The 22,647-nt window shown below is 45.1% G+C and overlaps 1 protein-coding gene across 2 annotated transcripts in view; it reads left to right on the forward strand.

Moving 5' to 3' along the window:
* The first annotated feature begins 384 nt into the window (after nucleotides 1–384).
* Nucleotides 385–22,647, forward strand: part of SLC4A11 (solute carrier family 4 member 11) — a 252,074-nt gene continuing 229,811 nt past the window's right edge. For both annotated transcript variants that reach the window (XM_083458672.1, XM_083458673.1), the window contains exon 1: nucleotides 385–501. In XM_083458672.1, the coding sequence (XP_083314798.1) occupies nucleotides 444–501 (58 nt within the window). In that variant the 5' untranslated portion in view covers nucleotides 385–443. The remainder of the gene's footprint in view (nucleotides 502–22,647) is intronic.

The following is a 22,647-nucleotide window of genomic DNA, read 5'->3' on the forward strand; positions in this document are numbered from 1 at the left end:
GTATTATTCTCCCCTTCACACGTCATCGGCCGCAAGCTGAAATTGTGCGTGCATCTATATACATGTTTCCCCAAATGCAAACTAAAAAAGAAAAAAAAGAAAAAACGTGTTTACAGTGTTATGTATTGTTCTTTGATTCTCTTTCTCTTTCTTTTCTTGTAAAATTCAATAAAATATTAAAATTAAGAACAGTCACTAGTGATGTACTAGATAATCTGTACTAAATAAACAGAAGAGTCAATATTTATTTGGAAACAAAAAAGAGAAATTGTGCGTGCATCGTTTTTCCAGAATAAAGTGCGCGGCTTTGAAGGTGCCCCCACAAAAACCTATTTCTATTGCATCATTTCCTGTCCCCCAAGGCTTTCAAGGCTTTTCCAAGGAGAAAATCCGGCCTGCTCTTGCCATTTCCACACTCTGCAAAGCAGTGCACTTTGGGCAAAATGAAGCCTGATTCAGAGAGGGCCGTGTGTGAGAGCTACCTCTTGCCTGTAGTGGAAGGTAAGGATTTATTTATTTTTATGCCTGCAAGCAGCAAAAAGCCACTGTTGAAACAGGTGTGGTAAAGAGATGCATGCGTAAAAGACTGTTGTGTGTTGAGAGCTCAGAGAGTTGTTGTAGCAGGCGAGCGAACAAAATGGCGGCCTGGATAGATGGAGACTCAACTGGGAGAAACAGGCCCTTTGGGGAAAGTCTTCTCATTCCTCTTGATAAGCGGTTCTCAAACTTCTTTTTTTTGGTTCGTCCCCACCAACCTTGGTTCTGTAAATTCATCCCCAACCCTAAGGAGGACAATAACACAATAGAATTCAGAACATCAAAGGTCAATTGCACATTGTGTTCAAAACCCAGCCCAAACTTCTTCCTCTTTTAATTTAATTTTAAGATTTTGAAATTTACAAACAATTGTCAAACAACCAAAACAGAAAGAAAATTCCATAAATTTCCATGGACATCTTCTGTATTAATCCAATTCTATTAAATCTTCACTGCAACCATAGTCCAACGTTCAACTACAAGTGTCATTCCAGTCCTCCTATTAATTTTAATTGTTTACAATGATTTTTAAAGTAAATTGTATCTATTTCTCCATTCCTGATTAAAATTTTGGTCTTCCTGGTTTCTAATTCTTACGGTCATTTTTGCCATTTCAGCAAAATCCATCAGTTTAATTTGTCATTCTTCTCTGGTAGAGACTATATCTTCTTTCCCTCTCTTGGGCTAGTAACATCTGAGCAGCATTCTTTGTTTTTTGGTGGTTTGACAATTGTTTGTAAATAATAATAATAATAATAATTAAAAACAAACAAACACCGAGCCAAAACTATTTAGTTTAATTAATTCAACAACAACAACAACAACAAAATTATTATTTATACCCTGCCCATCTGGCTGGGTTTCCCCAGTCATTCTGGGCGACTCACAGCATATCTAAAAACATAATAAAAACACCAAACATTAAAAACTTCCCGATACAGGGCTGCCTTCAGATGTCTTCTAGAAGTTACGTAGTTCTTTAGCTCCTTGACATCTACCGAAAATGGATGGACTTGATCCAGAGATGTCAGATAACTGCATTTCAAATATTTTTACTAAGGGAAATGTAAGGATGAAGGCAAGGCATAGTATAAAAGACTCATATATAACATGCACAAACCCTTAGTTTTTTACCTGTAATTAATTACAGTGGTACCTTGGTTCTCAAACTTAATCCGTTCCGGAAGTCCGTTCCAAAACCAAAGCGTTCCAAAACCAAGCCACGCTTTCCCATAGAAAGTCATGCAAAACAGATTAATCCGTTCCAGACTTTTAAAAACAACCCCTTTTTACCCATTGTTGTCTTTTTAATTGTATATATTGCTTTTATATGTTGCTATGGCCGTTGGCTAATGCGAATAAAGTTTATCTATCTCCCCTAAAACAGCAATTTAACATGAATTTTACTATGTAACGAAACCACTGATCCATACAATGAAAGCAATAATCAATGTAAAAAGGTAAAGGTAAAGGGACCCCTGACAGTTAAGTCCAGTCGCAAATGACTCTGGGGTTGCAGTGCTCATCTCGCTTCTTTACTGGCCAAGGGAGCCAGTGTTTGTCTGCTGACAGTTTTTCCGGGTCATGTCGCCAGCATGACTAAACCGCTTCTGGCGAACCAGAGCAGCGCACGGAAACGCCGTTTACCTTCCCGCCGGAGTGGTACCTATTTATCTACTTGCACTTTTACATGCTTTCAAACTGCTAGGTTGGCAGGAGCTGGAACCGAGTAACGGGAGCTCACCCCGTCGCAGGGATTAGAACCGCCGACCTTCCGATCGGCAAGCCCAAGAGGCTCAGTAGTTTACACCACAGCACCACCCATGTCCCAATAAAAAAGACAGTACTGTATTGTAGATGATAAAAAATAAAATTATTTTTTTTCTTAGCTGCACTGATGATAGTCATTGTTTGGATTGGGGGCTTTTATCCATTTCTGCAGTCACAGAATCAAGCAGCCAATCAGTAGCTGAACTGGGTTCCTCACAGTCACAAAAACAAATTAACCGAAAAAGCCTCAAAAACAAAAATGCAAAATAAATAGCAAAAGCGCCAAACTTAATCCGTTCCAGAACGCTGTTTGACTTCCAAAATGTTTGAAAACCACGGTGCAGTTTCTGATTGGTGCAGGCTGCCCCAGAAACAATAGCCGACAGCCGCAACAGACGTTCGGCTTCCGAAAAACGTTTGAAAACCGGAACACTTACTTCAGGGTTTTCGCTGTTTGGGAACCAAGGCGTTTGAGTAACCAGGCATTTGAGTACCAAGGTACCAACTGTATAAGCAAATCAATAACTATTACCAATAATTTGCTATCTTGTGGAGTGTGACGACTTAGATCCGAAAATACAAACAAACATGGACAAAGGGAATAGTTCTGGAAGCCACAAGAGCAGTAAAATTTAAGTATCCAGTGAGGAACGTGTTTCGCTCTGCTAAATTTCCACTCGTGTCTGTTGTAGCCTCCAGCACAAACCCTGTAACTTTCTATACCACAAATATGTTCCCGTTTATTTATTTTGTGTCCCGCTTTCGTCATGCTTTATAGTGCAAGAGCACCCCTCCGGACAGCGATATTGTGGTAACATTGGGGAAGCATTGCAGAACAACCAGTAAAGCAGAATGTCGTGCCGACGGTCCAGTATGAATCCGCAACAATTTTGTTCTTGTTCCGTGTTTGCTGCTACTGAAAAAAAAATGCCCAAAGGGGCATCATTTGCTATTGAAACTGAGAGTCCGTGCTTTGCGTTATGAGTTTGGGGAGGGGTAGGCTGTACATGGAGGCCCTTCTAATTCCCGGAATAGTCAGGCTAGTTTCATGGTGAGGTATTGGCTCTAAGTATGGGTCGTTAAGGTAACAAAGGAAGTGGCTCCGTGCCAGATGACAGGCGAATGGGTTCCCCCTCCCTCAACTCGCTGGTAGTTAGAAAAACAGCCCAGAGTTGGCAGTTTTGAGTTAAGTGCGCTAGAAGCTAGAGGAACAGGTAGACTGGAACCCGAGAGAGGGAGACTTGATTTCTGCTCGATTGGGGGTGTTAATGCTGTGAACCCTTCCATTGTAGGCTCAGGTTGTAGATATGTGTGTATACAATACAGTCGTGCAAAAACCAGGGGTTTCTGCTCCACATTTAACACACAAGGCATTGCACATATCCAGCGTAGTGGGCAATTTATGATTTTGCTATTTTATACTATTTGATTTATTGATTGCCGTTTTGTTATATCTTGGTTTTGTATTAATGGGACTTCTCTTCTTTGAGGGCTTACCTACCAAAAAATGATGTATACCGGTAAATAAAATGTGGACTGTCCTGCCTTGGAGCTTTCTAAGCAGAGGTTGGATAGCCATCTGTCATGGATGATCTAGCTGAGATTCCTGCATTGCCGGGGGTTGGGCTAGATGACCCTCAGGGTCCCTTCAAATTCTACGATTCTGTGATTTTATAATGCAACAATTAAAGAGCAAATCCTGACCATGCAAAACCACTCAGAGCTGGGCCAGTGAGGGAGTGTGGCCTTCCATCATGTAGAATGAATTGGTGAGTTGCATTCAGCCGGTTCCTCACTGGTTGTTGTTTAGTTGTTTAGTCGTGTCCGACTCTTCGTGACCCCCTGGACCAGAGCACGCCAGGCACTCCTGTCTTCCACTGCCTCCCGCAGTTTGGTCAAACTCATGCTGGTAGCTTCGAGAACACTGTCCCACCATCTCGTCCTCTGTCGTCCCCTCCTCCTTGTGCCCTCCATCTTTCCCAACATCAGGGTCATTTCCAGGGAGTCTTCTCATGAGGTGGCCAAAGTCTTGGAGCCTCAGCTTCAGGATCTGTCCTTCCAGTGAGCACTCAGGGCTGATTCCTGATAGGTTTGATTTTCTTGCAGTCCATGGGACTCTCAAGAGTCTCCTCCAGCACTATAATTCAAAAGCATCCATTCTTCGGCGATCAGCCTTCTTGATGGTCCAGCTCTCACTTCCATACATCACTACTGGGAAAACCATGGCTTTAACTATATGAACCTTTGTTGGCAGGGTGATGTCTCTGCTTTTTAAGATGCTGTCTAGGTTTGTCATTGCTTTTCTCCCAAGAAGCAGGCGTCTTTTAATTTCGTGACTGCTGTCACCATCTGAAGTGATCATGGAGCCCCAAAAAGTAAAATCTCTCACTGCCTCCATTTCTTTCCCTTCTATTTGCCAGGAGGTAATGTGACCAGTGGCCATGATCTTGGGTTTTTTTATGTTGAGCTTCAGACCATATTTTGTGCTTTCCTCTTTCACCCTCATTAAAAGGTTCTTTAATTCCTCCTCACTTTCTGCCATCAAGGTTGTGTCATCTGCATATCTGAGGTTGTTGATATTTCTTCCCACAATCTTAGTTCCGTTTTGGGATTCATCCAGCCCAGCCTTTCGCATGATGAATTCTGCATATAAGTTAAATAAGTTAGTACTTTGCAAACCACCTGAACATCCCAAACAAACCAACCCTGTAAGGTGTGTAAGGAGCATAATGCCACACTTCAGATCCCTTCCTGCGTAAAATCCCGGAGGATACAGTCCAGAGTGACCCATGGCATCCTCGCTTGCCCCTTTGCTCACCATCTCTGGTGCACTAAAGCATTTTAACACCGCAGACTCTGGGGTGTCAAAATGCAATTCTTGTGTAACGTTCAGTTCTGTCTGGGGAGCAAATGTTCCATCACTTCCCTCCCTCCCCAACTCCTCTTCTTTCTATAGCGTAGGAGACATCGGGAGAAAAACGAAGATAGCGAGGATTCTCCGCCACCCGAGCTGGAATGATGGAAAGCGCGAAAGTAAACAAATTTGGAACAAAACCGTTCCAAAGTGCCACCGATGATTGAGAGCGAGTGTTCTTTAAAAAGAGAGCGCTGAAGTGGGCAGGCTGTCGTGGCAAAATGCCACATCAAATTGGTCTGTTGGTTTAAAGTGCTGGAAAGTTTATTATCGTTCAGCATCCAAGGGCTCAGCTTTTCTAAGGCGAAAAAAGCAGAGAGTTTATGTTTCGCAAGTGGGGAATCTCAAGTGGGGAGGAGCGAAGCAGGGGTCCCCCCAACAGGTGACTCCCACAACCGGCATTCAAAGAGTAAAGGTAAAGGTAAAGGGAACCCTGACCATTAGGTCCAGTCGTGGCCGACTGTGGGGTTGCGGTGCTCATCTCGCTTTATTGGCCGAGGGAGCCGGTGTACAGCTTCCGGGTCATGTGGCCAGCAGGACTAAGCCGCTTCTGGCGAACCAGAGCAGTGCATGGAAATGCCGTTTACCTTCCCGCCGGAGTGGTACCTATTTATCTACTTGCACTTTTTGTGCTTTCGAACTGCTAGGTTGGCAAGAGCAGGGACCGAGCAACGGGAGCTCACCCTGTCACGGGGATTCAAACCATAACCTTCTGATCGGCAAGTCCTAGGCTCGGTGGTTTAACCCACAGTGCCACCCGCGTCCCTTATTCAAAGAGTACAGGCCCTCCAAACATCCCTATGTTCCAGGGACCATCCCAGATTTACAGAAGTCATCCCAGTTTCTGATAAGATGTGCGGTAGCTCAGTGGGTTAGAGCATGGTGCCGATAATGCCAAGGTTGCAGGTTCAATCCCCGCATGGTACAGCGGCATATTCCTGCACTGCAGGGGGGTCAGGCTAGATGATCCATAGGGTCCCTTCCAACTGTGTTTCTCCCAACAGTGATTTATGTGTTGTCGATAGATAGATAATTTATTACGGTTGGAGACCAGCTTATAAAACACACTTGGGGGTAAAATCCCAGAAAGAAAACAAACAGTTAAAACAATGTACAACAATAAATTTGAAATTTATAAATGCGATAAGCATATAGACACTTAAAACTTTAAGATAAGCTACCGCAGAGAGTTGACCCAGAGTCACCCATGGAACCGAGTTTGGGGATTTTCTTCACGAACTAGTTTGAGCCGGGGGACGGTCTGCGCCTACAGATCTGTACACAGATTCTGGCGACCATCCGGGTCGTCTTATGATCTTTGCCTAAGAGGAAAAGGTCGAATTTTGGGGGGTGCTCGTGTAATCTCACTGTATACAAGTTGTACAAGTGACAATAAAGTATTTCCATTTCAATTTTATTTCAGTTTTATTTCAATTTCAATTTTCCGGGAGGTCAGCGAGCCTCAACAGCAGGGGATCAATGGTCTTACTAGGTGCCTCTTCATAAAAGGGACATCTAAAGAAGAAGTGCTCTGGGCTTCCTATCTCCCCCAGTGAACAGGCACAAAATCTCTGAGCATATGGGACTTTTTTAAAGGCTCCTTCCAGGACCGGCGAGGGCAAAGCCGAGCTTCTAACCCTTCTAGCATTTTTGGATACGAGAAAGAAGAGATATGCTGCCGGTGCGGCTATCTCTCTCTCGATTTCTCCAATTTTATAGTCGGGGCACCTTGAGCAGTCCTGTTGTCTCTCGGTGTCTATGATTCTTTACCTGACTGTAGCTTTTGCCTGGCCCAATCCCAGACTTAGAAGGGCTTGGGGGGCAAAACCCAGTTTCTGGAGGGTGCAGTGGCGTAGCGTGGGGGGTGCAGGGGGGGCTGGCCGCACCGGGCGCAACATCTGGGGGTTAGGGTTAGGGGGCGCAAATCCACGGGTTAGGGGGTGCAAATTACTTGCCTTGCCCCGGGTGCTGACAACCCACGCTACGCCACTGGGAGGGTGTTCAGTACTGCTGTCAGCCAGCCTGACTGATTATGTGTTCAGTTACAGATAGGTAGCCGTGTTGGTCTGCCATAGTCAAAATAAAAAAATTCCTTCCAGTAGCACCTTAAAGACCAACTAAGTTAGTTCTTGGTATGAGCTTTCGTGTGCATGCACACTTCTTCAGATATCTGTAGAATCTGTATCTGAAGAAGTGTGCATGCACACGAAAGCTCATACCAAGAACTAACTTAGTTGGTCTTTAAGGTGCTACTGGAAGGAATTAAGGTGCTACTGGAAGGTGCTACTGGAAGGAATTTTTTTATTTTGATTATGTGTTACGTGTTGTGAGTTGACGATTTGCATAGTTGGCCATATTGATGACTCCCCCCCCCACCCCCTTAGCAGGCCAGTGCTAAAAGCTCTCCAGTAAAATGGTTTTTGTATGCCACCACAGCAGCAAGAGTACTCTACGCACAAAAATGGAAAACATCAGAAATCCCAACAAAAGAGGAATGAGTACTCAAGGGAGGAATGAGGCACACAGAAATGGCGGAACTCACGGTTTAAATAAGGAATCAGAAAGATGAAATATCTTTGGAAGAACGGAGACTCTTTTCAGTCTAGATAAGACAACAATACAGCCAAATAAAAGTTCAAACAGGTTTTGACTTACGAGCAATGGAAAGAAAATAGAAAAACATTGTAATAGAGGTTTTAGGTCAGGGGCCAGCAAACCTTTTCAGCAGGGGGCCGGTCCACTGTCCCTCAGACCTTGTGGGGGGCCAGACTATATTTTTTTTTGGGGGGGGGGAATGAACAAATTCCTATGCCCCCTAAATAACCCAGAGATGCATTTTAAATAAAAGCACACATTCTGCTCATGTAAAAACACCAGGCAGACCCCACAAATAACCCAGAGATGCATTTAAAAAAAGAAGGACACATTCTACTCATGTAAAAACACCCTGATTCCTGGACCGTCTGCGGGCCGGATTTAGAAGGCGATTGGGTCAGATCCGGCCCCCGGGCCTTGGTTTGCCTACCCATGGTTTAGGTGGATAGGTAAGGTTAAGAAGTTGGACTGGCAGCAGGCAGGAGAGAGAACGAGACCCTCATGGATGTAAGGATGAGAAGTCACCAAGATAAATAGATTTCGATGTAAATTGTATGTTACGCGATCTGAATGTAAGTCAATGTGAAAAAATAAACGTATTTTCAAAGAAAAGAACAAGCTCTTCAGTAGTACAGGGGCTTTTCTGGGCACTTAGACATGAGATTTGTAAGGGTAGCTCGACAGGAATGCCGAGTGTCAAACTGCTACCTTTTGGAAGATTTGCACCTGCAATTTAACTACCAGTGGCTTTTCCCTTAATGTACTTTAAAAATACTTTTGATTAAAAGCCTAGCTAGAGTGTAAGTGTAAGTGTAAGCTAAAGCAAGTGTAAGGCCTGCCAAACCTTTGATCAACCCTGTTAATTTATCAAGCCCAGAAAGTGTGGCTTTGCCATTTAAGCATTGCTAGCAACGCACAGCAGATTGTACTGCGTAAGAAGAAAACCGATAGCTGAACTCCCTCCAGCTTTTGTGACTCAAGGAGCTAATGGAATTATTTTCTTGGGTTGTCGATAAGATGCGACTGTGATTGATGGTGCATGCTGCCGCCTCATTTATAGAGCGCCCCGTATTATCTCTGAGGGTTATGCACACTGGATTAGGCAGCTTTAATTCCCGATGGATTAATCATAGATAAATGTTCCCTTTTGGGTTGTATGCATGCAGTAACAAGCTCAGACTAGAAGTACATGCAGAGCATAAGTTTTCAGTAAATGATAATGGGGGATGTAATCCACTGGGAGCAGTCAAATACAACATTCCTTGTTTTCCTAGAGTGGACATGCAAGGGGATGTTTGGTCCAGCCAATCGAAACTTCCTGTTTCCTCCTGGGCTGGAGCATCCTTCCTTGCATGTGACTAGAAGTGGGCGTGACCTTACCTGTCCAGGTAACAAAAAGGACGAGTCACGCAGCACTCTCTCTCTTTTTGACTTCCTTCTTCGTTGGACCAGCTTTTTAGCTAGGGACTTCTATGCTAGCTTTCAGCTAGCATAAGCACTTGGATTATACCCCCCATATGGGGTAGATCCACATGTACATATTTGTAACTAAGTCTGCCTTCAGGGATCCAACTGTGAACTGATGTGAGTAAACTTCTTTTATTGACTTTAGGTAAGATTGTTTGCAGTGATAGTTTTAGCTATAGTATGAGAGGGAAAAGTATACTACAGTGGTGTGTGTGTATGAGTGTATGTATGTGTTTTCTTTAAAGAGGGGGGGAGAGAAAAAGAGAGAAGGAAGAGGAGAGAAGGGAAGAAGAGGAGGGGGGTGGGAGAGGTAACTATAGCAGTGGCAGTGGTGTGGGGAAAAGTTTGTTTTAAAGGAGGGAGTTTAGGTAAGATTGTTGTGTCTTTATTCTTTTATGAGGGATTAAAGGAAATTTACCAGGAACTATACAATTCAATCTGAGACAGACTGAATTGTATAATAGTGAGAGGCTTACACAAGCCTGCAACCAGCTATCTGCTGTGCATGTAAAGGGGAATGTAAACTCTGCTAAGTAAAGGAACTTGCTAGTGCAAGTTAGGAAGGATATTAATAAACAATATACCTTCTCCTGCCACCCTGAACATTCCCACAGATAATTTGCCCCCCCCCCCGCTTTATTAGATTAAAGTGTAGAGCATAGGGAGACTTCAGTTGCACAATGAGGATTGAATATTTGGCCGGTGAATGGGCAAGTTGGAGCTGGGAAATTTGCACAAGGGTGCGCCATTTGCCACATCCTCATGCTAATTTGGGGAGAATGCTAGTTTCCTTTTCCTGGGTAGGAATGGGGCAATCTAAATGCAGGTGACTAGATTTGCAGCCTATTGAGAGAATATGGGTCCCTGTGAGAATATGTGCATGGATCAAGCATAGTTCATAGGAATGGCGAAATGCACATTCTGGAAACTGCACAATCTGCCCTGCTCTGAGTTAGGCCATTGGTCCACCTTAGCCAGCAGTATCTGCTCTGACTGGCAGCAGCTCTCCAGAGTGTCAGGAAGAGAGGAGTGTTCTTTTTTTGGAGTGAAGGCTGATTTTCAGACAGCATGCCCTTGTTCTGTTAGAGCAAGGATTTCTGCTTGAGCAACGGAATGTTTGCCCCCTCTCCTCCCACCCCCATGTGCCCCAAATCTGCTATGGAGGATTGGGGGATCCCCATAACAGATTTAGGAAGGAGGTGCACAGGGGGAGGAGAGGGGAAAAACAGTTATGTTCCATAAGCAGAAATCTGTATGCTGATGGAATGTGCATGTATTTGTAAGCAGACCTTGCAGCTTGGGTGAATTAGTCTGGAATAATCACTCATAGTTTCTGAAGTTCAAAGGCTTTATTCATGCAGGAACCATTTACGGTATGTGTTGAGATGGGAGAGAGAAAATAGCACATACATTGTCTGGAGAGAATAACAAACAAAATGGCATTTGGTGATCCTGTTTCAGCCTAATTGAATATAGTGGTATCTTGGGTTACATACGGTTCAGGTTACAGACTCTGCTAACCCAGAAATAGTACCTCGGGTCAAGAACTTTGCTTTAGGATGAGAACAGAAACCGTGCTCTGGCGGCGCAGCGGCAGCAGGAGGCCCCATTAGCTAAAGTGGTGCTTCAGGTTAAGAACAGTTTCAGGTTAAGAATGAACCTCCGGAACGAATTAAGTATTTAACCCAAGGTACCACTGTACAGTCTCCTTCAGAGAATCACTCTGCAAATTACACAGTGCTTCCGAAACCTCTTTGGTATGTTGCAGTTCTCTGATGTGTGTGATCTGTGAGTCTTCCACTGAAAGACAGATAATGGCCTTTGCTTGCTTATCTTGGTTATCCCATTGTTCAAAATTAGCAGCTGGGCATGGGTCAGCAATAACTCTGCCACAAATCTTCCTTACCAAAGAGATTCTATATTTTGAACTTCCGCAGTTGAAAATTTTGCTCGTTCAACTTGCGGATTATTTTATTTGCATACATTCTAGCCAATTTTTTTTGCCGTTCTCTCCACTCATCCTGCAAACAGTTCCTGGATAAATAAAGCCTTTGAACTCCAGAAACTGTAAGTCACTATTCCAATCTAATTCACCTAAACAGCACGTTCTGCTAACACCAGTGTGCTAACTCCAAGTGTTTTATATAGAAGCGCAGTTGGTATTTCCACCTATCCTATAACCATCTTGGGAGGAGTGGTGCTTCTTATTGATTAAAGTTGGAGTCTTCATAAATTACTTTCCCCAATGAATTGGAAACCATCAGTCAGTCACTTGCCCTTGAGAAAGCTTCATCTTTTAGTGATTAGTTATTATAAGACCACTTCCGAATAATGTTTTATTAAGCATTCATTCTGATTTGTTCATGACATTGGACCAAGCAAAAGTTGCCCCACACTTTTCAGTACATTTCCCTGTGACTTTGCTTTGTGCAAAGATTCCAGTGTTGGAGGGGAGAGAGGAGTGAGGTTGTTGCAGTAGAGCACTTCCATTTAAACAGCTGGCATGGAACAGGAATCCCAACAAACAGAAGAGGCATCTAGCTAATTTGGTATTTGTGCTAGTTTGCCACCAACTTTATAGAATCATAGAATCATAGAGTCATAGAGTTGGAAGAGACCACAAGGGCCATCGAGTCCAACCCCCTGCCAAGCAGGAAACACCATCAGAGCACTCCTGACATATGGTTGTCAAGCCTCTGCTTAAAGACCTCCAAAGTAGGAGACTCCACCACACTCCTTGGCAGCAAATTCCACTGTCGAACAGCTCTTACTGTCAGGAAGTTCTTCCTAATGTTTAGGTGGAAACTTCTTTCTTGTCGTTTGGATCCATTGCTCCGTGTCCGCTTCTCTGGAGCAGCAGAAAACAACCTTTCTCCCTCCTCTATGTGACATCCTTTTATATATTTGAACATGGCTATCATATCACCCCTTAACCTCCTCTTCTCCAGGCTAAACATGCCCAGCTCCCTTAGCCGTTCCTCATAAGGCATCGTTTCCAGGCCTTTGACCATTTTGGTTGCCCTCCTCTGGACACGTTCCAGTTTGTCAGTGTCCTTCTTGAATTGTGGTGCCCAGAACTGGACACAGTACTCCAGGTGAGGTCTGACCAGAGCAGAATACAGTGGCACTATTACTTCCCTTGATCTAGATGCTATACTCCTATTGATGCAGCCCAGAATTGCATTGGCTTTTTTAGCTGCCGCGTCACACTGTTGGCTCATGTCAAGTTTGTGGTCAACCAAGACTCCTAGATCCTTTTCACATGTACTGCTCTCAAGCCAGGTGTCACCCATCTTGTATTTGTGCCTCTCATTTTTTTTGCCCAAGTGCAATACTTTACATTTCTCCCCGTTAAAATTCATCTTGTTTGTTTTGGCCCAGTTCTCTAATCTGTCAAGGTCGTTTTGAAGTGTGATCCTGTCCTCTGGGGTGTTAGCCACCCCTCCCAGTTTGGTGTCATCTGCAAATTTGATCAGGATGCCCTTGAGTCCATCATCCAAGTCGTTGATAAAGATGTTGAATAAGACCGGGCCCAAGACAGAACCCTGTGGCACCCCACTAGTCACTCTTCTCCAGGATGAAGAGGAACCATTGATGAGCACCCTTTGGGTTCAGTCAGTCAGCCAGTTACAAATCCACTGAGTGGTAGCATAGTCAAGACCGCATTTTACCAGCTTCTTTACAAGAATATCATGGGGCACCTTGTCAAATGCCTTGCTGAAATCAAGGTAGGCTACATCCACTGTGTTCCCTTCATCTACCAGGCTTGTAATTCTGTCAAAAAATGAGATCAGGTTAGTCTGACATTACTTATTTTTCAGAAATCCATGCTGACTATTGGTGATCACAGCATTCCTTTCTAGGTGCTCACAGACTGTTTGCTTAATGATCTGCTCCAGAATCTTCCCTGGTATTGATGTCAGACTGACTGGGCGGTAATTATTTGGGTCCTCTCTTTTCCCCTTTTTGAAAATAGGGACAACATTTGCCCTCCTCCAGTCTGCTGGGACTTCACCTGTTCTCCAGGAATTCTCAAAGATGACTGCCAGTGGTTCTGAGATCACATCTGCCAGTTCTTTTAATACTCTTGGATGCTGTTCATCTGGCCCTGGAGACTTGAATACATCTAAACTAGCCAAGTATTCTTGTACTATCTCTTGTACTATAGAACTTGAAAGCCTCGTTATCACTCCGTTCCCTGTCCAGAGCAAGGAGGGTTCCTCAGTTACTTTGGCGCTCTTGCAGGTGACGTCATTGCTCTGTGTTTTTTTTTAAAAGCCATGGAGCCTTGTTCATCCTCCTTTATAGCATGGCTTGTACCGTTAACAAGACGTCTGTACTGTATCACGATTACTGTTAATGGTGGTGTTAAGGGCTGAGATGGTTTTGTCGCTTATCAGAAATAACAGCCTAAAATAATTGGGTGCTAACAGACCTTTAGCAGATGCTTTAAATTAGCACTTCTCCTTTGCAGGTTGTTCACATTTCCTGTTAAGGTGTTTCTCTCCCCCCCTTTTTAAATGCCACTTTTGATCATGTGTTAGTTTTATGAGGTGAAAATTACCCGCTCCATAAACATTTCTCTTTCAATACATGCTTTTGCCGCCTAATGAAAAGCACTTATGAGTAAGCACTGTCGTGGGTGAGATGAGATCTCAAGCTCTCACTATTATGTCGGGGATCTTAAGAATTCATTATGTGTGCAGAGGGGGAAGCATTTCTGAGCTAAAACAACTACAGACATTATAAACACCCCCCCCCCTCAAAAATGCATGCTACTATATAATGCTTTTAAACTGTGTGATGCAGCAGCAAAAAAGCTAATGGTATTCTAGACAGCATCAACAGAATTCTAGTGTCCAGGTCAAGGGAAGTAATGTTGTTGTTGTTAGTTGTTTAGTCGTGAACGACTCTTTGTGACCCCCTGGACCAGAGCACGCCAGGCACTCCTGCCTCCCGCAGTTTGGTCAAACTCATGCTGGCAGCTTTGAGAACACTGTCCAGTCATCTCGTCCTCCATCATCCCCTTCTCCTTGTGCCCTCCATCTTTCCCAACATCAGGGTCTTTTCCAGGGAGTCTTCTCTTCTCATGAGGTGGCCAGAGTCTTGGAGCCTCAGCTTCAGGATCTGTCCTTCCAGTGAGCACTCAGGGCTGATTTCCTTCAGAATGGAGAGGTTTGATCTTCTTGTAGTCCATGGGACTCTCAAGAGTTTCCTCCAGCACCAGAATTCAAAAGCATCAATTCTTCGGTGATCAGCCTTCTTTATGGTCCAGCTCTCACTTCCATACATCACTACTGGGAAAACCATAGCTTTCCCTATACTGGCCTTTATTGCCAAGGTGATGTCTCTGCTTTTTAAGATGCTGTCTAGGTTTGTCATTGCTTTTCTCCCAAGAAGCAGGCGTCTTTTAATTTCGTGGCTACTGTCACCATAAGGGAAGTAATAGTACCACTCTATTCAGCCTTGGCCAGACCACACCTGGAATACTGTGTCCAGTTCTGGGCACCACAGTTTAAGAAGGATGTTGATTAAATGGAAGGTGTGCAGAGGAGTGAGACTGAGATGACCAAGGGTCTGGAAACCAAGCCTTATGAGGAACAGTTGAAGGAGCTGGGTATGTTTAGTCTGAGAAAGAGGAGACTGAAAGGAGATATGAGAGCCATCTACTAACATCTAAAGTGCTGTCACAGGGAAGATGGAGCAAGCTTATTTTCACCTGCTCTGGAGGGTAGGACTCGAATCAATAGCTTCAAGTTACGAGGAAGGAGATTCCAACTAAAGATCAGGAAGAACGTCCTAGAGGGAAAGAGCTGTTCATCAGTGGGACGGACTCCCTCTGGAGGTGGTGGACTGTCCTTCATGGGGGGCTTTTAAGCAGAGGTTAGATGGTCCCCTGTCCTGGATGCTTTAGTTGAGATTCCTGCATAGCAGGGGCATTGGATCAGGCATGGCCAAACTTGGCCCTCCAGCTGTTTTGGAACTACAGTTCCCATCATCCCTGACCACTGGTCCTGTTACTTAGGGATGGTGGGAGTTGTAGTCCAAAAACAGCTGGAGAGCCAAGTTTGGCCACGCCTGGACTACATGAATCCTGGGGTAACTTCCAAGTCTACAATTCTACAGTGGTCAATTCTGTGTCCAGAGCAGCTGTTTACCAGGCTAAGACCCTACCTGCCCGCGAACTGTCTCGCCAGAGTGGTGCATGCTCTGGTTATCTCCCACTTGGACTACTGCAATGCGCTCTATGTGGGGCTACCTTTGAAGGTGACCCGGAAACTACAACTAATCCAGAATGCGGCAGCTAGACTAGTGACTGGGAGTGGCCACCGGGACCATTTAACACCGGTCCTGAAAGTCCTACATTGGCTCCCAGTATGTTTCCGAGCACAATTCAAAGTGTTCATAGAATCATAGAATCATAGAATCATAGAATCATAGAGTTGGAAGAGACCACAAGGGCCATCAAGTCCAACCCCCTGCCAAGCAGGAAACACCATCAGAGCACTCCTGACATATGGTTGTCAAGCCTCTGCTTAAAGACCTCCAAAGTAGGAGACTCCACCACACTCCTTGGCAGCAAATTCCACTGTCGAACAGCTCTTACTGTCAGGAAGTTCTTCCTAATGTTTAGGTGGAATCTTCTTTCTTGTAGTTTGGATCCATTGCTCCGTGTCCGCTTCTCTGGAGCAGCAGAAAACAACCTTTCTCCCTCCTCTATGTGACATCCTTTTATATATTTGAACATGGCTATCATATCACCCCTTAACCTCCTCTTCTCCAGGCTAAACATGCCCAGCTCCCTTAGCCGGTCCTCATAAGGCATCGTTTCCAGGCCTTTGACCATTTTGGTTGCCCTCCTCTGGACACGTTCCAGTTTGTCGGTGTCCTTCTTGAATTGTGGTGCCCAGAACTGGACACAGTACTCCAGGTGAGGTCTGACCAGAGCAGAATACAGTGGCACTATTACTTCCCTTGATCTAGATGCTATACTCCTATTGATGCAGCCCAGAATTGCATTGGCTTTTTTAGCTGCTGCGTCACACTGTTGGCTCATGTCAAGTTTGTGGTCAACCAAGACTCCTAGATCCTTTTCACATGTACTGCTCTCAAGCCAGGTGTCACCCATCTTGTATTTGTGCCTCTCATTTTTTTTGCCCAAGTGCAATACTTTACATTTCTCCCTGTTAAAATTCATCTTGTTTGTTTTTGCCCAGTTCTCTAATTTGTCAAGGTCGTTTTGAAGTGTGATCCTGTCCTCTGGGGTGTTAGCCACCCCTCCCAGTTTGGTGTCATCTGCAAATTTGATCAGGATGCCCTTGAGTCCATCATCCAAGTCGTTGATAAAGATGTTGAATAAGACCGGGCCCAAGACAGAACCCTGTGGCACCCCACTAGTCACTCTTCTCCAGGATGAAGAGGAACCATTGATGAGCACCCTTTGGGTTCGGTCAGTCAGCCAGTTACAAATCCACTGAGTGGTAGCATAGTCAAGATCGCATTTTACCAGCTTCTTTACAAGAATATCATGGGGCACCTTGTCAAATGCCTTGCTGAAATCAAGGTAGGCTATATCCACTGCGTTCCCTTCATCTACCAGGCTTGTAATTCTGTCAAAAAACGAGATCAGGTTAGTCTGACATGACTTATTTTTCAGAAATCCATGCTGACTATTGGTGATCACAGCATTCCTTTCTAGGTGCTCACAGACTGTTTGCTTAATGATCTGCTCCAGAATCTTCCCTGGTATTGATGTCAGACTGACTGGGCGGTAATTATTTGGGTCCTCTCTTTTCCCCTTTTTGAAAATAGGGACAACATTTGCCCTCCTCCAGTCTGCCGGGACTTCGCCTGTTCTCCAGGAATTCTCAAAGATGACTGCCAGTGGTTCTGAGATCACATCTGCCAGTTCTTTTAATACTCTTGGATGCAGTTCATCTGGCCCTGGAGACTTGAATACATCTAAACTAGCCAAATATTCTTGTACTATCTCCTTAGTTATTCTGGGCTGTGTTTCCTTTGCTGAATCATTTGCTCCAAATTCTTCAGGTTGGGCATTGTTTTCTTTATCGGAGAAGACTGAGGCAAAGAAGGCATTGAGGAGTTCAGCCCTTTCTGTGTCCCCTGTTTGCATTTCTCCATCTTCTCCTCTGAGTGACCCCACTGTTTCTTTGTTCTTCCTTTTGCTACGAACATACCTATAAAAGCCTTTTTTGTTGCTTTTAACCTCTCTAGCAAGCCTGAGTTCATTCTGTGCTTTAGCTTTTCTGACTTTGTGTCTACACGTGCTGGCTATTTGTTTGAATTCCTCTTTGGTGGTTTCCCCCCTTTTCCATTTTTTGTACACATCCTTTTTTAATCTTAATTCAGTTAAAAGTTCTTTAGATAGCCACCCTGGCTTCTTTAGGCACCTTCCATGTTTCCGTTTCATTGGTATTGCCTGACGTTGTGCTTTTACTATCTCCCTCTTAACAAACTCCCAGCCATCATGAACTCCCTTTCCTTTTAGTATTGCTGTCCATGGGATCTCACCCAGCACTTCCCTAAGTTTTATGAAGTTGGCTTTCTTAAAGTCAAGAAATTGAGTCCTAGTATGCTTGGCTGCTCCTTTCCGCTGTATAGTAAACTTCAGAAGAGCATGATCACTCGCGCCTAATGATCCATCCACATCTACCCCACTAACCAGGTCATCAACATTGGTTAGGACCAGATCTAAAATGGCTGTTCCTCTTGTTGCTTCTCCCACTTTCTGGACAATGAAGTTGTCTGCAAGGCCAGTGAGGAATCTGTTTGACCTTATGCTCTTGGCTGAGTTTGACTTCCAACAAATATCCGGGTAATTGAAGTCCCCCATTACTACTATCTCCCTTCCTTTTGCATGCTTAGCCATCTGTTCCAGGAAGGCATCATCTATGTCCTCCGTTTGGCTTGGGGATCTATAGTAAACTCCCACAATGAGGTCTCTGTTATTCTTCTCTCCCTTAATTTTGACCCAAATGCTCTCACTTTGGCTTTGTGGTTCTAAATCTTGGATCTCTTCACAGGTATACACATTCCTGACATATAACGCCACTCCTCCTCCTTTCTTGTCTGGTCTGTTTCTCTGAAATAGATTGTATCCCCCCATTATTACATTCCAATCGTGGGACTTATCCCACCAGGTTTCAGTGATGCCTATTATGTCATATTTAGTTTGCTGTACCAAGAGCTCAAGCTCATCTTGTTTATTTCCCATGCTTTGCGCATTAGTGTACAGACATTGAAGTCCATTAATCATTCCCCCGTGTCTCTTATTTAAGGATTTTTTCCTCCCACCACTAGGTCTGCGTGCTGTTTGCTCCATTTGGTCTATGACATTTGGATGATCATCTTCATTAATTGATAGACTCCTACCTTCAGGAGCACTGTCTCCCTCCCCCACATTAGTCAGTTTAAAGCCCTCCTGATGAGGTTTCTGAGATTTTTGGCAAAAACATTTCTCCCAACCGTTGTGAGGTGCAGCCCATCACTTGCCAGAAGTCCATCTTCAAGAAACTGCAGTCCGTGATCTAAGAATCCAAACCGTTCCTGTTTACACCATTTGCGAAGCCAGCTGTTCACTTCCACTATTTTCTCCTCTCTCCCTGGGCCACGTCGTTCAACTGGGAGGACAGACGAGATGACAATTTGTGCATTTAGTTGCTTCAATTTCCTGCCGAGAGCCTCGTAGTCTCTTTTGATCTTCTGGAGGCTATTGCTTGCAGTGTCATTGGTTCCCACATGAATCAAGAGGAAGGGGTATTTGTCAGTGGGTTTTATGATTCCTTGCAGTCGTTCAGTTACATCTTGGATCTTAGCCCCGGGGAGACAGCACACTTCCCGAGACATCTTGTCAGGCCCACAGATCACTGCTTCTGTTCCCCTCAGTAGGGAATCCCCTATCACCACTACACGCCTCTTCTTAGGTTTGGTCGGGGTTCTTCCTTGAGCTGTCTGTTCCAAGCTCGCCTGCACATTCCCTGAGGACTGACTTTGCTGGTGGTGGTGTTGGTGTTGACCTTTAAAGCCCTAAATGGCCGAAGGTCCTGTATACCTGAAGGAGCGTCTCCACCACCATAGTTTAGCCCGGACACTGAGGTCCAGCGCCGAGGGCCTTCTGGCGGTTCCCTCATTGTGAGAAGCCAAGTTACAGGGAACCAGGTGGAGGGCCTTCTCAGTGGTGGCACCCTCCCTGTGGAAAGCCCTCCCATCAGGTGTCAAAGAAATAAGCATCTATCCTATTTTTAAAAGACATCTGAAGGCAGCCCTGTTTAGGGAAGTTTTTAATATTTAATGCTGTATTTTTTAAAACACTCGGTTAGGAGCCACCCAGAGTGGGTGGGGAAACTCAGCCAGATGGGTGGGGTATAAATAATAAATTATTATTATTATTATTATTATTATTATTATTATTATTATTATTGGAAAATCAGTGGTTAAGGTCAAGCACACGGTGTGGATTCAAGCAGCAAGGAGATTGTTCAAAGCAGAGCTGACTTACTTGGACTCAGGGGAGAACTTTGTTAATATGGCACCCTGAGCAAGGACAAAACTTTCCCCTCCCCAGATATTTATTATAATTTTCACAATAATTCATTTTGGTCCAGTTGCTTTTTATGGATCTTTTCAGTAGTTACCTGTATAGATATAGGTTATTCTTATTGTTGTATAAATATACCACATTTTTTGCACCACAGGACGCACCGGACAATAGGACGCACTTTGTTTTAGAGGGGGGAGAACAAGAAAAAAAAAAATCTCCCCCTCTCTGCCCAGCGCCCCTTCAGTGAAGCGGCAGGAGGCGCTGCACAGAGAGGGGGAGAACTTTCCCCCTCTTGTTTTCCCGCTCTAAAACAAGGTGCCGCTCTAAGGCTACCTTGGAAGCCTGGAGAGCGAGAGGGGTCGGTGTGCACTGACCCCTCTCGCTCTCCAGGCTTCAGGTTCCCTTCGACCTGCTCTTTGGGGCTGGCGGGGGAAGCCCACCACCAGCCCCAAAGAGCAGGTCAGGGAGCAGCGGAAAGGCGCAGCGGAGAGGCTCCTGCCATAGCTGCGCATCACCTCTCCAGCCGGGAGAGGGTCGCGGGGCTATGGCGTCTTCGCTCCCTAGGACGCACACACATTTCCCCTTCATTTTTGAAGGGGAAAAAATGCGTCCTATAGAGCGAAAAATACGGTAGGTGGTTGTTGCTGTTTTGTGCCCCCTTGATTTGGTGCCTTGTGTGGGGAAGAACTGCTTACACTGCCCTAAATCTGGACTGTCTTCATCCCTGCAGCCAGTTTCATAACAAGCTTGTTAGTCTTCGTTGTAAGGAATATACCCTGGGCAATTGCTATGTAAACTGATAGCATCTGCTGCCTCAGTGGGTGCGGGAGAATGAAAAGCACTTTCTCTTCTCCATTTAGTCGCTGTTCTCGTTCTGGTGTTTTTCATTCGCCGGCGTTTATGAAGCGTGCCGCCGTCCTAACGCTCGTCGCAATAAAAGATGCGCCTGAGCATCCTAATTGCAAGTGATGCATAAAAAATAAGCAGCGTTCGGGCCTTTTTGTTTTGGTTCTGTCTAGGGGGAAAGGTGTGCCAGGGCAGAACGCGACAGAGGCGTACAGAATTATTCAGGGCGTGGGAAAAGTGGATAGGAATAATAGGGAGACCGAGCCGAGCTGGGTGTCAGAAAATGAAAAACAGGCAAAAGAAAGTACTCTCGCCAGAGTGGTGCATGTTCTGGTGATCTCCTGCTTGGACTACTGCAATGCGCTCTATGTGGGGCTACCTTTGAAGGTGACCCGGAAACTACAACTAATCCAGAATGCGGCAGCTAGACTGGTGACTGGGAGCGGCCGTCGAGACCACATAACACCGGTCTTGAAAGACCTACACTGGCTCCCAGTATGTTTCCAAGCAAAATTCAAGGTGTTGGTGCTGACCTTTCAAGCCCTAAACGGCCTCGGTCCAGTAGACCTGAAGGAGCGTCTCGACCCCCATCTTCCAGCCCGGACACCTGGGTCCATCTCCCGAGGGCCTTCTGGCGGTTCCCTCCATGTGAGAAGCCAAGTTACAGGGAACCAGGCAATGGGCCTTCAGTAGTGGCCTCCAGAAGTGGCACCCGCCCTGTGGAACGCCCTCCCACTAGATGTCAAAGCGAACAACAACTACCAGACTTTTAGAAGACATCCCTTAAAAAATGGAAACGTTGACAGCTATGGCTGAGGGCCTTCTGGCGGTTCCCTCGCTGCGAGAAATGAGGTTACAGGGAACCAGGCAGAGGGCCTTCTTGGTAGTGGCGCCTGCCCTGTGGAACACCCTCCCATCAGATGTCAAGGAAATAAACAACTACCTGAATTTTGGAAGACATCTGAAGGCAGGCAGCCCTCTTTAGGGAAGCTTTTAATGTTTGATGCATTACGGTATTTTAATATTTTTTTGGAAGGCGCCCAGAGTGGCTGGGGAAGCCCAGACAGATGGGTGGAGTACAAATAATGAATTATTATTATTATTATTATTATTATTATTATTATTATTATTATTATTCTGCTGGCATCCATCTGTCTCGAGCGTTGATGGAGTTCTCCTCCAGGGCTGAAGTCAAACAGCTGTTTTAGCAGCACTGAAGTGACCTCCCCGCGTGCAAGCCTAGACAGTGTACCTGGGGGTCCTGGGCTGGCCAGACAGCAAGACCCCCCCTTTTGACCTCGCTGATGTGGTCCACAGGAAAGCAGAACAATATTTTTGGCACCAGCTTGGCTGCAGGAGTTGCCGGAAGGAGGCGTACAAGGTGCGATCCAGCCATCTTACGGACTCCACTCCAGATTTGTGTACGGTTTCCTCCTTGGCCCTTTCTTCTCCCAAAGATATCCCACAAGGCAGCGGAGGTTTAGGGTCAGGGTTTTCTTCTGCCAACCCTCGGTGTCATTATTTTCTTTTTTTGGCTCCTGTCGTTGTTTAAAACCCAACCGGGACACATTTGCCAAGCCCTGCAAAGCTGGAAGAGGTTTGTCAGTGAGAATTTGCGAACAGCGGACAGGCAGGCAATTGGATTTCTCTTTTGCTTTCAACGCTTCTTTTGCGAAACCTGCCGGCTTCCCTCAGAATTCCTACAGGTGCATTCCTCCCAAATTGGCTCCAGTTATTCCTTCAGGCGAAAAGCTCCTATTTTGAATCATTCTCCATCTTTTTCTCCCCACCCCAATAAAACAAAAATCCCTCTGCCTTTAATCTGTGGCTGGAGGAAAGACTATATACCCAGACGACTCAAGGGAGTGTATGCACGACATTGTTTCATTGGCACAAAATACGACAGGCTTATTTCTTTTACCCTGATATTGCCTATGGTTCTGAAACCCTACCAGGC

The sequence above is a fragment of the Podarcis liolepis genome (genome assembly GCF_965112155.1).
Source record: "Podarcis liolepis genome assembly, chromosome: 9".
NCBI lineage: Eukaryota > Metazoa > Chordata > Lepidosauria > Squamata > Lacertidae > Podarcis > Podarcis liolepis.